Source organism: Leguminivora glycinivorella, chromosome 23, assembly GCF_023078275.1.
Source record: "Leguminivora glycinivorella isolate SPB_JAAS2020 chromosome 23, LegGlyc_1.1, whole genome shotgun sequence".
Lineage (NCBI taxonomy): Eukaryota > Metazoa > Arthropoda > Insecta > Lepidoptera > Tortricidae > Leguminivora > Leguminivora glycinivorella.
In genome coordinates, this window is record NC_062993.1 from 12,866,412 (window position 1) to 12,879,696 (window position 13,285).

At 34.1% G+C, this 13,285-nt stretch overlaps 2 protein-coding genes across 4 annotated transcripts in view; one reads left to right on the top strand and one right to left on the bottom strand.

Annotated features, from left to right (window-relative positions):
• LOC125238230 overlaps positions 1-3,240 on the top strand; it is a 141,194-nt gene extending 137,954 nt beyond the window's left edge. The window contains exon 2 of the mRNA XM_048145504.1: positions 3,118-3,240. Within this exon, the coding sequence (XP_048001461.1) occupies positions 3,118-3,240 (123 nt within the window). The remainder of the gene's footprint in view (positions 1-3,117) is intronic.
• Positions 1-13,285, bottom strand: part of LOC125238385 (octopamine receptor beta-2R-like) — a 364,864-nt gene that overhangs the window by 243,680 nt on the left and 107,899 nt on the right. The window lies entirely within an intron of this gene.

Sequence of the window (13,285 nt, forward strand, 5' to 3'; positions counted from 1 at the left end):
GAAAAGTGCGTTTTCTATGAAGCAAAGTTGTGCGGAAAGAAGTAGGTACTTTTCCACAATATTCACTGGTGCTTTTAACATTTTTTTTATTTTGCTTTTAACTTTAACTTAACTGATGACTGGGACTGATAGTGAAGTTAAACTTAACTTTAACTTCACTATCAGTCCCATAAAAATCGTGTGGAAAGTAATACTTTTCCGCACTAGTGCTTTTTAATTTTCAATTTTTTTATTTTATTTTGAACTTTACTATTATAAGTCCCATAAAACCAATGTCTTTCAAATTCGAAAATTGTACTAACATAACTTTTAATTTTAATAATTACTAAAGTATTTTGTCTTATTATGTTTTTTATTTACTCGCACAATGCAAAGTAAAGCATTGTTTGAAAGCTTTGAAACATGTGCGCAAAGATGATTTCCGAAATTCCGACTCGTATATCCGGCTTATATGACACTCATCAGAAATCACCTACTTTCCGCACTTGTTGCATAAATAGCTATTTTGACATTTTTAACAAAGCCCAATTGAGAAGATGTTTTCAATTATCTAATCGTAAGATATCGATATAATTATTCGCTTTGTTCTTTCACAATATTTTTTTTAGTTAGTTCTTTACTAAAATTTGCTCTCGAGTATGAGCGTCTTTGCTGAGATGGTCCGACGGCCAAACAAAAGGTTGATCTTTAAAAAGCTAAAACTAGAATTGTTCGGAAACGCACAGGTAAGATAGATAAACAATAGAACGTCCCGGCGCGCGCTACGAATGCATTCAATGCCAAAACACACTATGATAATTCAGGTCAGTTATGTTTTAAATTTTAGTGTAAGGTTTTAAAGTCCAATATTGTTTGAATCGACATAAAACTACGTTATTTGAATCGTCATAAACTTGTTTAGAGACGATACGTATGAGCTTGTTAGTTATATAATAAAAATAATAAGCTATATGGTATGGATTATTGAAAGATGTTAAATGATAAATAAAAATAAAATGATTATTATTGTGGTTTTATTGAAAATAAACATATGGGTATGTTTTTAAATTCGTATAACTGTATTTGTACCACCTTTGTACATAAAAACATTATCAATATTAACAACATGTCCAACATGTATACACCTGGTTCAACACAAATCAAAATAACGTAAACAAAGTAAATATATGAATATTCTTTAAAATCGTCTGATGGAAAGAGGATATAACAAAAACCAGGTTTATACACCTTAATTTATAAAATGTCTCAATAAGCAGAATTATATTAATACTAAGCAATATTTGAATATTATTATTTTCTTTACTAAGCAATAAACCAATATGTGAACAAATAGCAAAGCAATATCTACTATAAAAATAATTTCATTTCATTTAAATCACAGCAATATAGAAAACAATAAAATGAAGCATGATCGTACCTCTTGTTGTCTTGTCGCTTAACCAGAACAAAACTCTGCCCGAGAACCGAGCTACCTGGCCTTTTAAAGCCTTTAGAACAAGGAGCAACCATGCTAGTATGACCAGTTATCATCGTTATCAGTTAACCATCTTTTAAATAAATGGACAATACATTATGATCACAATTATCATCTTACGAAACTTCAAATCACATAAGATATTTGTTTTCTTAGATTACATTACAGTAAAATACAATTAAATTATAGATAGGAATAATAAACACTAAACTGAAACATCAACGTCCAAGTAACCAAATTGTGATACTAATAATGAGGGTAGTTTACAATTCTGAAATGTTACTATGACACAATCTTTAAACATAATGAGGTTTTATAAATCTGTAAGTATGTGTATGTGTTTGTATTGTATTGTATTATATTAGATAGAAAGCTATTGCAAATATAATCTATCACGGCCATACTGACAAGTACTTCGTTCTCGAAGTACCCAATAAAATAAAAATCTTCTGATAGTGATTGATTGTATTGAATATATAAGTTTTGACCACTTGCCAAGTATCTAGACATGTTTGTCCCATTCACCCGCTGCTAATGAGAAAGACAAACACCAAACAAATGGCCGACCAGCGGAGTGTTTCATATATATTTATAAAATTTGACCACTTGCCAAGTATCTAGACATGTTTGTCCCATCACCCGCTGCTAATGAGATAGACAAACACCAAACAAATGGCCGACCAGCGGAGTGTTTCATATATACATATACATAAAATTTGACCAATCATTCACTTCTCAGTAATGTAATTTATAATTTAGGCCGATCAATATAATACAATTCAATACAGGTAAATATACATAGATTAACATACATTGCATCGCAGGTATATTGTGGACAGATCTCTCAATTCCAGAGATCTTTTTCGTAATAAAAAAAAAAATAATGAAACTTTCCACAATTCGTTCGGCCAATCTGACAAATTATTTCAAATACTACTGAGCATCTGTTACTGTGGTGCTCAACATGTAAATCTTTCAAAAATCAAAAATATTTATTCAGCAAGTAGGCCACAGGGGCACATTTACATGTCAACATTACAATAGATAATATGATTATATATTTTTTGTTTAACGATTATTTTTATATGAAATTGTATATTATAGACTCAATATTATTATGAACAATAATTTACAACAATAAATTGCTCTGATAATTAGGTTAGATTAAGATCATAATATATATGTAATGAACTATTCATAAGAGCTTGTAACTAGGCCTACATGAATAAAGATATTTTGAATTGAATTGAATTGATGGATTCAACTCAGTAAAAAGTTACTATAATTAATAAGAAATGTATACAGTTTCTAAATGTCCAAGTAAATCTAAAAAATTATACGTGATAAAATAAATACAAACTGATACAAATAAAAAACTAACTAAAATAACTGTGTAAAAGACTCTAAATAATAAATTAACTTATTTTTCTTTTTCTTAGAGATTATGGTCTCCATATAACAATTCTTAGTCTTAAAGAACAATCACTGTACAAATTATGTTTTTATTAATAAATTATTTGCATTTGTATTTAAACAAGCAAGGACTGAACGAAGTGTACACTGAGGCACTTTAAAAAGGGCTTGAATTTCGCTAGATGTAAAATTTTTTGTCGCTTTAACCACGTTAAAGTATTGCCCTTCAGGGCCTCACCGGCTTCTGCAACGGTTGCGATGCTGCTCCACCAGAACTCCTTGGTAAGCTCGGCGATGTTGTTGCACCACGTCTCTGCACCGTTGTCGCTTGTGGCCGGGTCGAAGACGGGTAGCGCCACGTCGTCGTCTGGGCGGCGTTTGGACACAGCATCCGCGATACTTCTTTTAATTCGGCAGATTCCATCCTGAAACTCGTTTCCAAATGTATTAGCAAATGGGTTCATGTTTCCAGCACTTCTGATGTTAGTTATATAATAAAAATAATAAGCTATATGGTATGGATTATTGAAAGATGTTAAATGATAAATAAAAATAAAATGATTATTATTGTGGTTTTATTGAAAATAAACATATGGGTATGTTTTTAAATTCGTATAACTGTATTTGTACCACCTTTGTACATAAAAACATTATCAATATTAACAACATGTCCAACATGTATACACCTGGTTCAACACAAATCAAAATAACGTAAACAAAGTAAATATATGAATATTCTTTAAAATCGTCTGATGGAAAGAGGATATAACAAAAACCAGGTTTATACACCTTAATTTATAAAATGTCTCAATAAGCAGAATTATATTAATACTAAGCAATATTTGAATATTATTATTTTCTTTACTAAGCAATAAACCAATATGTGAACAAATAGCAAAGCAATATCTACTATAAAAATAATTTCATTTCATTTAAATCACAGCAATATAGAAAACAATAAAATGAAGCATGATCGTACCTCTTGTTGTCTTGTCGCTTAACCAGAACAAAACTCTGCCCGAGAACCGAGCTACCTGGCCTTTTAAAGCCTTTAGAACAAGGAGCAACCATGCTAGTATGACCAGTTATCATCGTTATCAGTTAACCATCTTTTAAATAAATGGACAATACATTATGATCACAATTATCATCTTACGAAACTTCAAATCACATAAGATATTTGTTTTCTTAGATTACATTACAGTAAAATACAATTAAATTATAGATAGGAATAATAAACACTAAACTGAAACATCAACGTCCAAGTAACCAAATTGTGATACTAATAATGAGGGTAGTTTACAATTCTGAAATGTTACTATGACACAATCTTTAAACATAATGAGGTTTTATAAATCTGTAAGTATGTGTATGTGTTTGTATTGTATTGTATTATATTAGATAGAAAGCTATTGCAAATATAATCTATCAAGCTTGTACTCGCTATGGTTATTCAATAATAAGTTGAATTTCAATGTGCGCAGAGATTAAAGTTGCTTAAACGGTTTAATAACTAAAATGATAGGGTAACCTTTAAGACTGGAATTGGTTTTCGTTAGAGGTTATTAAAGTTAACTGTATCAGATAGGCTTACCCTATCAAACAGTCACCCTTACAAAAGGTTACCATTATGGTTGGGGTTTTTAAAACAACTTCTAAAATAAGCCTATGAAAAATCCCGGTTATGGTAAGCGGTTCCGGTCCCTGATTGTAACACAGTTTTGAAAAGTAAGGCAAATCGAAAAATTGTGTAACAAAAATTCAATAATTAAATTTGTAGTGAGTAAATATTTTGATGTCATGTAATGTTATATTTTTTTGAAAAAACTGGTTTCCTATCAAAATCTGCTAAAATTGTTAAAAAAGTCTACAGCAAGTTTAGCTAAACTAAGTATTTAGCTAAATCTAGATATGGCATATAAAGCTAGTGATTAAACTAGCTTTATTTTAACTTGCCTAATTTTCAGAGTAATCTAGCTAGATTTCGTGGAAAAAATACCTGGAAAGCACATACTCATAGAATATTTTTATACACAAAAGTTTTTCTCATATTTCACGAGAAAAAATAAGAGAAATGTATTTCGCTGCATGCCTATTCGCATATTACACGGTTGGAATAATGCTTTGATAGTAAAGTTCATGTTTTCTCCTCCGATCGGAAACATCGCGAATTCTCCGATGATTGTCACATTTCTCATTGACAGGTGACAGACAGATAATTATGTGAAGTATTCAGGGAATGTTGAAATGGGAGTCTATGCATACAATATTACTACGAAATAATCTAAATTATTTTTATGGAAATATTTGCTGAGATACTAGAGCTCGGATCATCAAATTTGGCTTTGTATTTATTTACAATTTTATTGTACCTATGTAAATGTTTTTGTGTACATCGCAAAATTATAGATATTTAAATCATTTTTCTTAGAGATACAATTCGCCCTGTGATCCGTTTCACCTCGCTCTAAGCTACCTTCAAATTGCCCTGTAAGGCAATAGTTACATTATGACAAGTGCGGAAAAGAAAATAATATCGTTTATACTGTATAGAAAACTTCCACTTTGATCCCTCCTAACAGGACAGAAAAGTACCCTTTCCGAATGTGTGACGTGAAAATTATTTATCCTTACATATTGAACAAATTGATGATACTATGAGCAGGTAACTTTAAGATAAATTGCGACTAACAATAGCTCCGTAGTTTCGATAAAATATAGCTCATAAATGCCAAGACGGTCTTCAAATGTTTATTTTCTTAATCTGAAGAGTAAACAAAACAGAACGCTTCAGATTTTAGTAACAGGTTACAAAATTGATCAAGATTTATACCTAATGGATAAATGATAATGTTTTATTGTCAATTTTTATCTTTAAATGTCTCCTTTGTGATAAAAAATGATACATTTGCAAATATTAAATTCGGTCAAACACATATCCCGCTGTTACAATCAGAATATGCCTCTGGTTCGTATTTAAACAGTCAAGTGACGAAAATTAATTTTATAGGCCATAGTACTATTAATACCAAAGAACATTGTACAATCTAATAGACTAAACCAAATTATATTTTGATATATAAACCAAGATTAAACAGACGCACGGCCGTTTTCGAGAACTAGCTCAGGTAAGCACTTGGAAGTACGTTTTTTATAACACGTCGGTGGAAAACAGGCATACGATCCGCCTAATGGAAAGCGGTCACCGTAACCTATGGACGCCTCAAGGGGTGTCACAAGTTGTAGTACGTTATATTGCGGTACACAAGGCCGCATCGAAGAGCAAGCTGCTAGTGCATAATCCTGGCTACGAGATTATGATGTCTGAGTAAGTCCTCACCATTAGCCAAATAAGAATAACCGGAGATGATATGCCGCGACTCTCCGAGACGGCAGCATTCTTGATAAATGTACCTAATGTATCTATATTATTACTAGCCTTTTCCCGCGGGTTCACTTGCGTTAGAAATAAACAAAAACTAGCCTATGTCACTCTCCATCCCTCCAACTATCTCTACTTAAAAAATCACGTCAATTCGTCGCTCCGTTTTGCCGTGAAAGACGGACAAACAAACAGACACATCATCATCATTTCAGCCATTGATCGCCCACTGCTGAGCATAGGCCTCCCTTCGTGTAACAGACACATACACTTTCCATTTATAATATTATTAGTAATTAGTAATAGTAATTAGTATGTAATGTTTAAGCCTTAAACGAAATATTAGTGACGCGGAAAAAACTCAGAAAACCAGCCACAACGACACCTATATTAAAGGTACTTGATTACTAGTTTTCTCGCCACCATCTCTCGAATTTCTCTCGTCTCTTATTTCGCTTCAAACCAGGCCTACGTCTTAAACGCGATATTACAGGCGAGAAATGTCTCGGTGGCGACAAACTGGGCTCGGGGGATTCGGCGGTACTATGGGTACTCGCAAGGGGGTGATTTTCATTAGACTAAATATATGAGGGTGTATAGATTTAAGCTAGCTATCAAGTTGTACTCTGTCTTGGTAAATAAATACAAAAAAAAAAATATTATGTTCATAGTAAATAAATACAAAAAAAAATATTATGTTCATAGTAAATAAATACAAAAATAAAAAATAAAAAATATTATAGGACATTCTTACACAGATTGACTGAGGCCCACGAAATGTAAATGAATGTTTAGTCACCCTTAGAGGTGACAATACAAAATGATAATCTATCTGAATATGTAATCTTATGATTAGGAAAACGGGAAGATGCATTTTTGTGGCGATTTCTTTACTGCCACCACACATTAATCGTCCGAAATGAGTAGGTATTTTAACTTCAAATTGGATAAATGCAACTGTCAGTTTTATGGTATCAAAACATTGGTAATAGGAAAGCAAGAGTATCTATGAAAGGGGTAGTTAGTTAGTTAGTTTTGTTGGGCATTTTCCGCAAGTCAACAACTATTGTGCCTATTTTGCGTGAATTTGACGAGGTAGCACTACTCTAGCCACCCTATGAAAGGGGTAATATATGTAATTATTAAATTTAGCAATAGACGCGAATTGGCAGTAGACAAGATATTATTGATAAAAACGATATAGTAAATTTTCTAAGGGTCACTTGCACCACCAAAAATGGAGGGCTAACCCGAGGTTGACCCACCATTTTATATGAAATTTGACAGTTGACAGCCCACTAACCTTGAGTTAAGCGGATGTTACAAGTGACCCTAAGAACGATAAACCTTTGTCCGTTCATTTTCAATATTTCCGAGGTGAAAATGGATTCATTCGAGTTTGAAGCGGCTTAAATGTGAGTTCAAGTGTTACCTCCATAGCTACAGCTAGACCGGTGCAAGTGACCTGGTTGTGGAGTGTTGGCCTTCCAGCCGAGGCTTGAGGAAAAAACGTTGTAACGTATGAAGAGAGCTTTCTTTGTGGATTTACTGTTGTGTGGAACTTAAAGTAGAAAAAGAAATTTGTGGTGGAGATGCTGGGATTAATTTACATTTTTTTATCAAATGAATATTTTATGGTGGAGATGTTGGGATTTTTTACAAGCAGATATTTTATGGTGGAGATGCTGAATTATTTTTATGATTTTTGGACTTGGGGTAAAAGAGAAGAGGGGTAAAGAGAGCTTTCGTTTCATCTTGAAGTAAGAAGCGTACGAGTATGTGTAGTCATGAGGCTTTGTAGGAGATGATAGGACTCATTTCAGATTGAAGAATAAAGCTCGGAACACACTACGCGGACGTCCGTCGTAAAACGACCGCGACCGCGACCTATCAGTGTGCACGGAACAAAACATCCAGAGAGCCAGATTTCGATCGGACATCCGTGCGCTCAAGGCCACGTCCGCGTCCGTCGACCGATAGTTTGCACGGTTATGTGTAATGTCATTGTCCAGATTCCCGTCCGCGGTCGATTCACGACGGACGTCCGCGTAGTGTGTTCCTTGCTTAAACATTTAACAGAAAAGTAGACATCCGATTAAACATTAATGACTTTACGTTACACCAAACAATAAATCCTAAATTTACAAATTGCAAATGATATTGCCATCATCATGTTACATCATGGGTTTCCCGGTCAATAGAAATGAACCTAAGCGTAAATAATTCAATACTGCTTTAAGAAAATATGTAGTTAATTCGCAAAGAAAGAAGAAAGACCTGCAATCAACCAGCTACCTTTAAAACAGCAATTTACAGTGTTTTCTCATCTTACTTGTAAATCAATGCCGCCCGGTCTCTTCATTTTAAATCTCTCGTTTCTATGAAAGAAACTTGAACTAAAAAGAAGTATAGCTTTTAAATGAGAAAATCCCGGAAATTGGAAATACCGGTATATTGGACAGTATAAATTTGCCAAATTTTATACCGGTAGGACCACTCAATGAAATATGAATGAATGAATGAATGATTATTTTATTTGCATAAAACAAGCGTATATACATAGGTGTTCAAAAAAAAATATCCACAGCACGATTCTTGTTTTGCCCCGACAGGCGTACAAATATTGTTTACTTATGAACTAACAAAACTTAACTAACTATATACAAGATGTATACTAGTCTTACGCCCTATAATTATTCATGCAGTTCTGTACATAAAACATTTCCAAAACAGCATAGCTCGCAACAGTGACAATAAATTAATTATATATAAACATTTAATTTGAATTTACAATAAATAATTAGTATTAAATAATTGATTATAATTTACAATTTATTACATATTCATCAATGGAGTAATAACAATTTTCAATTAAATGATTAAACAATGTCTTTTTGAAAACCAATGGGTGTAATTCTTTAATGTCATCAGATAGGATATTGAATAATTTGATAGCCATACAGTAAACGTTTTTCCTGGATAACGCTAATTTAGTCATAGGTAAAAGCAATTTAGTTCTATGTGATCCACGTTTGGAGTTGGTTGTGATAATTTCAAAAAACGACATATATGTTTCTTAATAAAAATATACAATACACATTTCAAAAATGTAAAGTGATGGACGAGGCAGTATACGTTTGGATTGAAACAAAGACTTACAAGGCGCTAAAAATTCTGCTCCGCATAGAGTTCGGATACATTTTTTTTTGTAATTTAAATATAATATCTAGAATACAAGCATAAGAATGGCTAATAATCACATCATTGCATTAAATACGTTTTCTTACATTTAATTTCCAAATTCAAAAAACAAGCAAGTGGTTCAGGCACATAGGTATTGTTATAAAGTGATTAATTTTCAAAAAATGTGGTTTAAATTGTTATCTTTAAAATTGGTATTAATATCAGACTCTAAGCCCTATGCTCCATCAGTACTGTTATGTTTATGGAACTACACTTTTCCATACGATATAAAAAAGGAAAACATTTTGAATTATAATTAATCATGTCTACCTAATACCGGTATTAGTTTATATCAAAACTGTCCAACTATATGCCCTAGTGCCGTCATAACATGAACGAATCAGTTTTAAACCATAAGTCAATAACATTAAGGTTCATAGATCCAAGTATTCCTGTTTACTGAACCAATAAATTTGATGAAGTCAGTACTCGACTATAATTGGCTGGAATCTTGAAACGAATGGACAGAAAATATATGTAAGCTCCTTGATAATAATGTACAGCCAGATAATGTCCAATCCAATACTGTATAGCCACGGCCACGTTGTAAGTGTAATATAGGGTTGTGTGTTATTGGGTTTAGCATATTCGGACTAGATCAGCAGGCGTAGCCGAATGGCAGTCCTTGATGCCAGACGCCGACAAAAATGCAGTCTGGCTATGTCCTGCCAATACTCAAGAGTGCGATAGTTGCGAAACAGATAATTATCATGAGCGTTTGTCCATTTTAGCTACGTTGTCCGGTACAAAATATGAAACCACTCATTTTACGAGGCACTTTATGTACGACCCCATCATTCGCGTCAACACTAATCTAAGTACCTTGGATTTAATTACAGCCGGCCTAGCCGAAAACTATCGTTAACGCTAACGAAACGAAGTCTGGGACTGTCGCAGCAAAACGGAAGAGCGAAAGAGATAGCTAGCTACGCTAAAGATATTATCGTAAGCGTTTGTGTATTTGGCTAACGTACCCTGGGCTGCAGACGGCACAATAATTGGTAGCTAAAAAAACGTCATTTCTTTTTTTTTGTTGTCGTTCACTTTTTTGGACGCGTATTATAGTAGACGCCTATTTCGCCGTACATTATTTGAACTCCTTGATATTTATTTTGGTCCATTTAAATTTTCTAAGAAATGTATAAATGGCGTTCTTCGAAAATCAAAAAGCACCTCAAATTTAATTGTATTTATGAGTTGCTCAATCTTACTTGGATTCATCCAATTAGGCAAAATTGAAAATACGAAACTCTTTACCAATTCGCCGTAGTGAGGAAAATGAAGGAAATATTTTACTGTGAAGATATGATGTCTCAGTAGTTTATTTGGTAGGAATATAAATTAATAAATAAATAAAATAAATAAATAAATATTATAGGACATTCTTACACAGATTGACTGAGGCCCACAGTAAGCTCAAGAAGGCTTGCGTTGTGGGTACTCAGACAACGATATATACAGTATGTAAACTAACGAAAACCATTTACTGTAACCCGTAAATGTCCAGGTGATACTGAGAAACTTTTACTATGGGACCAACACCCAAAACACGAAATAAAAATTTACTCTCCCATAGGAAATACTTACTATAAAATAAAACTACCTATGAAACTGTCAAAAGATATTTTCGTGATTTCGGGGTTGATCCCATAGTAAAAGTTTCTCAGTATCACCTGGACATTTACGGGTTACAGTAAATGGTTTTCGTTAGTTTACATACTGTATAATATATAAATACTTATATACATAGAAAACATCCATGACTCAGGAACAAATATCTGTGCTCATCACACAAATAAATGCCCTTACCGGGGTTCGAACCCGGGACCGCGGCGTAGCAGGCAGGGTCACTACCGACTGCGCCAGACCGGTTGTCATATTGATGTTTGTTTGAATTATTGTGTATTTAATTTAAAATTTTACAATGTCAAAGGTTAGATCCGAACAATGCACAAAGAGTAGGTACTTATAGAACTCTGAATGCAAAATACACTCAATTTAATGCTATATGGCCAAACGGTGCATTCAATTCCAATTTCACCTAGATCGTAAACTATATTCTAATAATAAATAAAAATAAAATAAAATGCGTATATTTTCAGACAACATTGGTCAATAGCTTTGTTAGTAGGTAAACTTGAACTTAAAATACTAAGATAAATGTATGTTCATTACATAAACTCATGTCTGCTTTAAAAGGGGTAGACAGAGCACATGAAAGTGTTCAAGTTTGTGGTTTTTGGTAATTAAGATACTACTGACAAAACTTTACACATATGTATTATTATTCGTTATGATACGAGAATCGTCTCGATATAAAAAGCGCATCGCACTGTGAAGTGATCATTTCTCTTTGTGGTCAACTGGGCCCGCAGAGCACTGAGCCCGCAGGTTCAGTTGCCCGCTTCGTTTTTTTTCATAGGTGACTCGACCCACACTAATCGGATAACTCGACCCGCGGGTTCAGTCGACTATTACTATTTCCTGATAAGGGCCCGCTCAGCCCACGGGTTCAGTCGACTACTATTTATCGATAAGGGCCCGCTGAGCCCGCGGGTCCAGTCGACTACTATTTACCACTCGGTGGTCAACTGAGCCCGCAGGTTCAGTTGCCCACTTCGTTTTTTTTCGTAGATGAATCGACCCACACTAATCGGATAACTCGCCCCGCGGGCCCACACAAACTTTATTTATTTACCTATGTTTCGGCTATCTCGGAAACGTAGATTCATTTAGTTATTTATCAATACGAATTGGTAAGGTCCGTGCCTTACATAGAGTATATTATTCACATAGACGCGTAACTATATCAAATATGGCCTTTAATACTATAGCATGAAAATACGTACGAAGTAAAAGCGATTCTACGAATGACAAACGATAGGCGGAATGATGTGGTTTGCATCCAATTAAAATCGAACAGACTACAGTAATTGCTTTGAGGTCAGAATGGAATCGATTTCTTCAGTTTCATTTCATGTGCGTAGGAGTAAAAGCCTGTTAAGAGTAAGGTTGTGGACTGTACGCAGTGGAAAGTCGCCCCGATATGCGCTGCTGGCTGGGATAACATTGTATGTGTTGTGACTTTGAGTTGGCTTGAATGTTCTGTCTAGTATTTGAAGTGGTCTGTGACCACACCGCATGCAATCCAACAATTCTTAACCACTACCGTATCCATAAACCTTCAATCAAATATACGCTTTCAAACTCTAACTATACGATGCATAATTGAATGAGATTTCAAAAGCAGATATGACTTCTAGAAAGTACACATGGGAACAGCCAGTATAGCCGAATTGACAATCGCTACGTAGATCAAAACGCAGTCTGTCTCTGTCGCGCCACTACAGAAGAGCGATAGGGACAGCTAGCCGCGAAGTGTAAGCCATTGTGACGTTGGCTAGGTGCAGAGCTGGCATTCAGTCATTCTGTCTAACGCTCGACCAATCTTCGCTATTCGATCTGACAAATCGATTTTGAACGCTAGTTTCAATTCTAAAGGTTGAATTTGGATTGTTCTGACAATTCCTATACTGCGATAGATTGATGATAATTTCAGAGTACAGTCAGAATCTCAAGTAACGTATCAAATACGATTCAGAAGTAATTATCATTCCGCTAAACATAAAGAATTGAGATCTAGAAGACTGGTACATGGTTCGAATCTCGGTAAGGGCATACATTTGTGTGATAAACACAGATCCCTGTTCCTGAGTCATGGAGTTTTTCATGCCTATTAAACGTGTATTTATTTTTAACAGTCTGAGAACAGT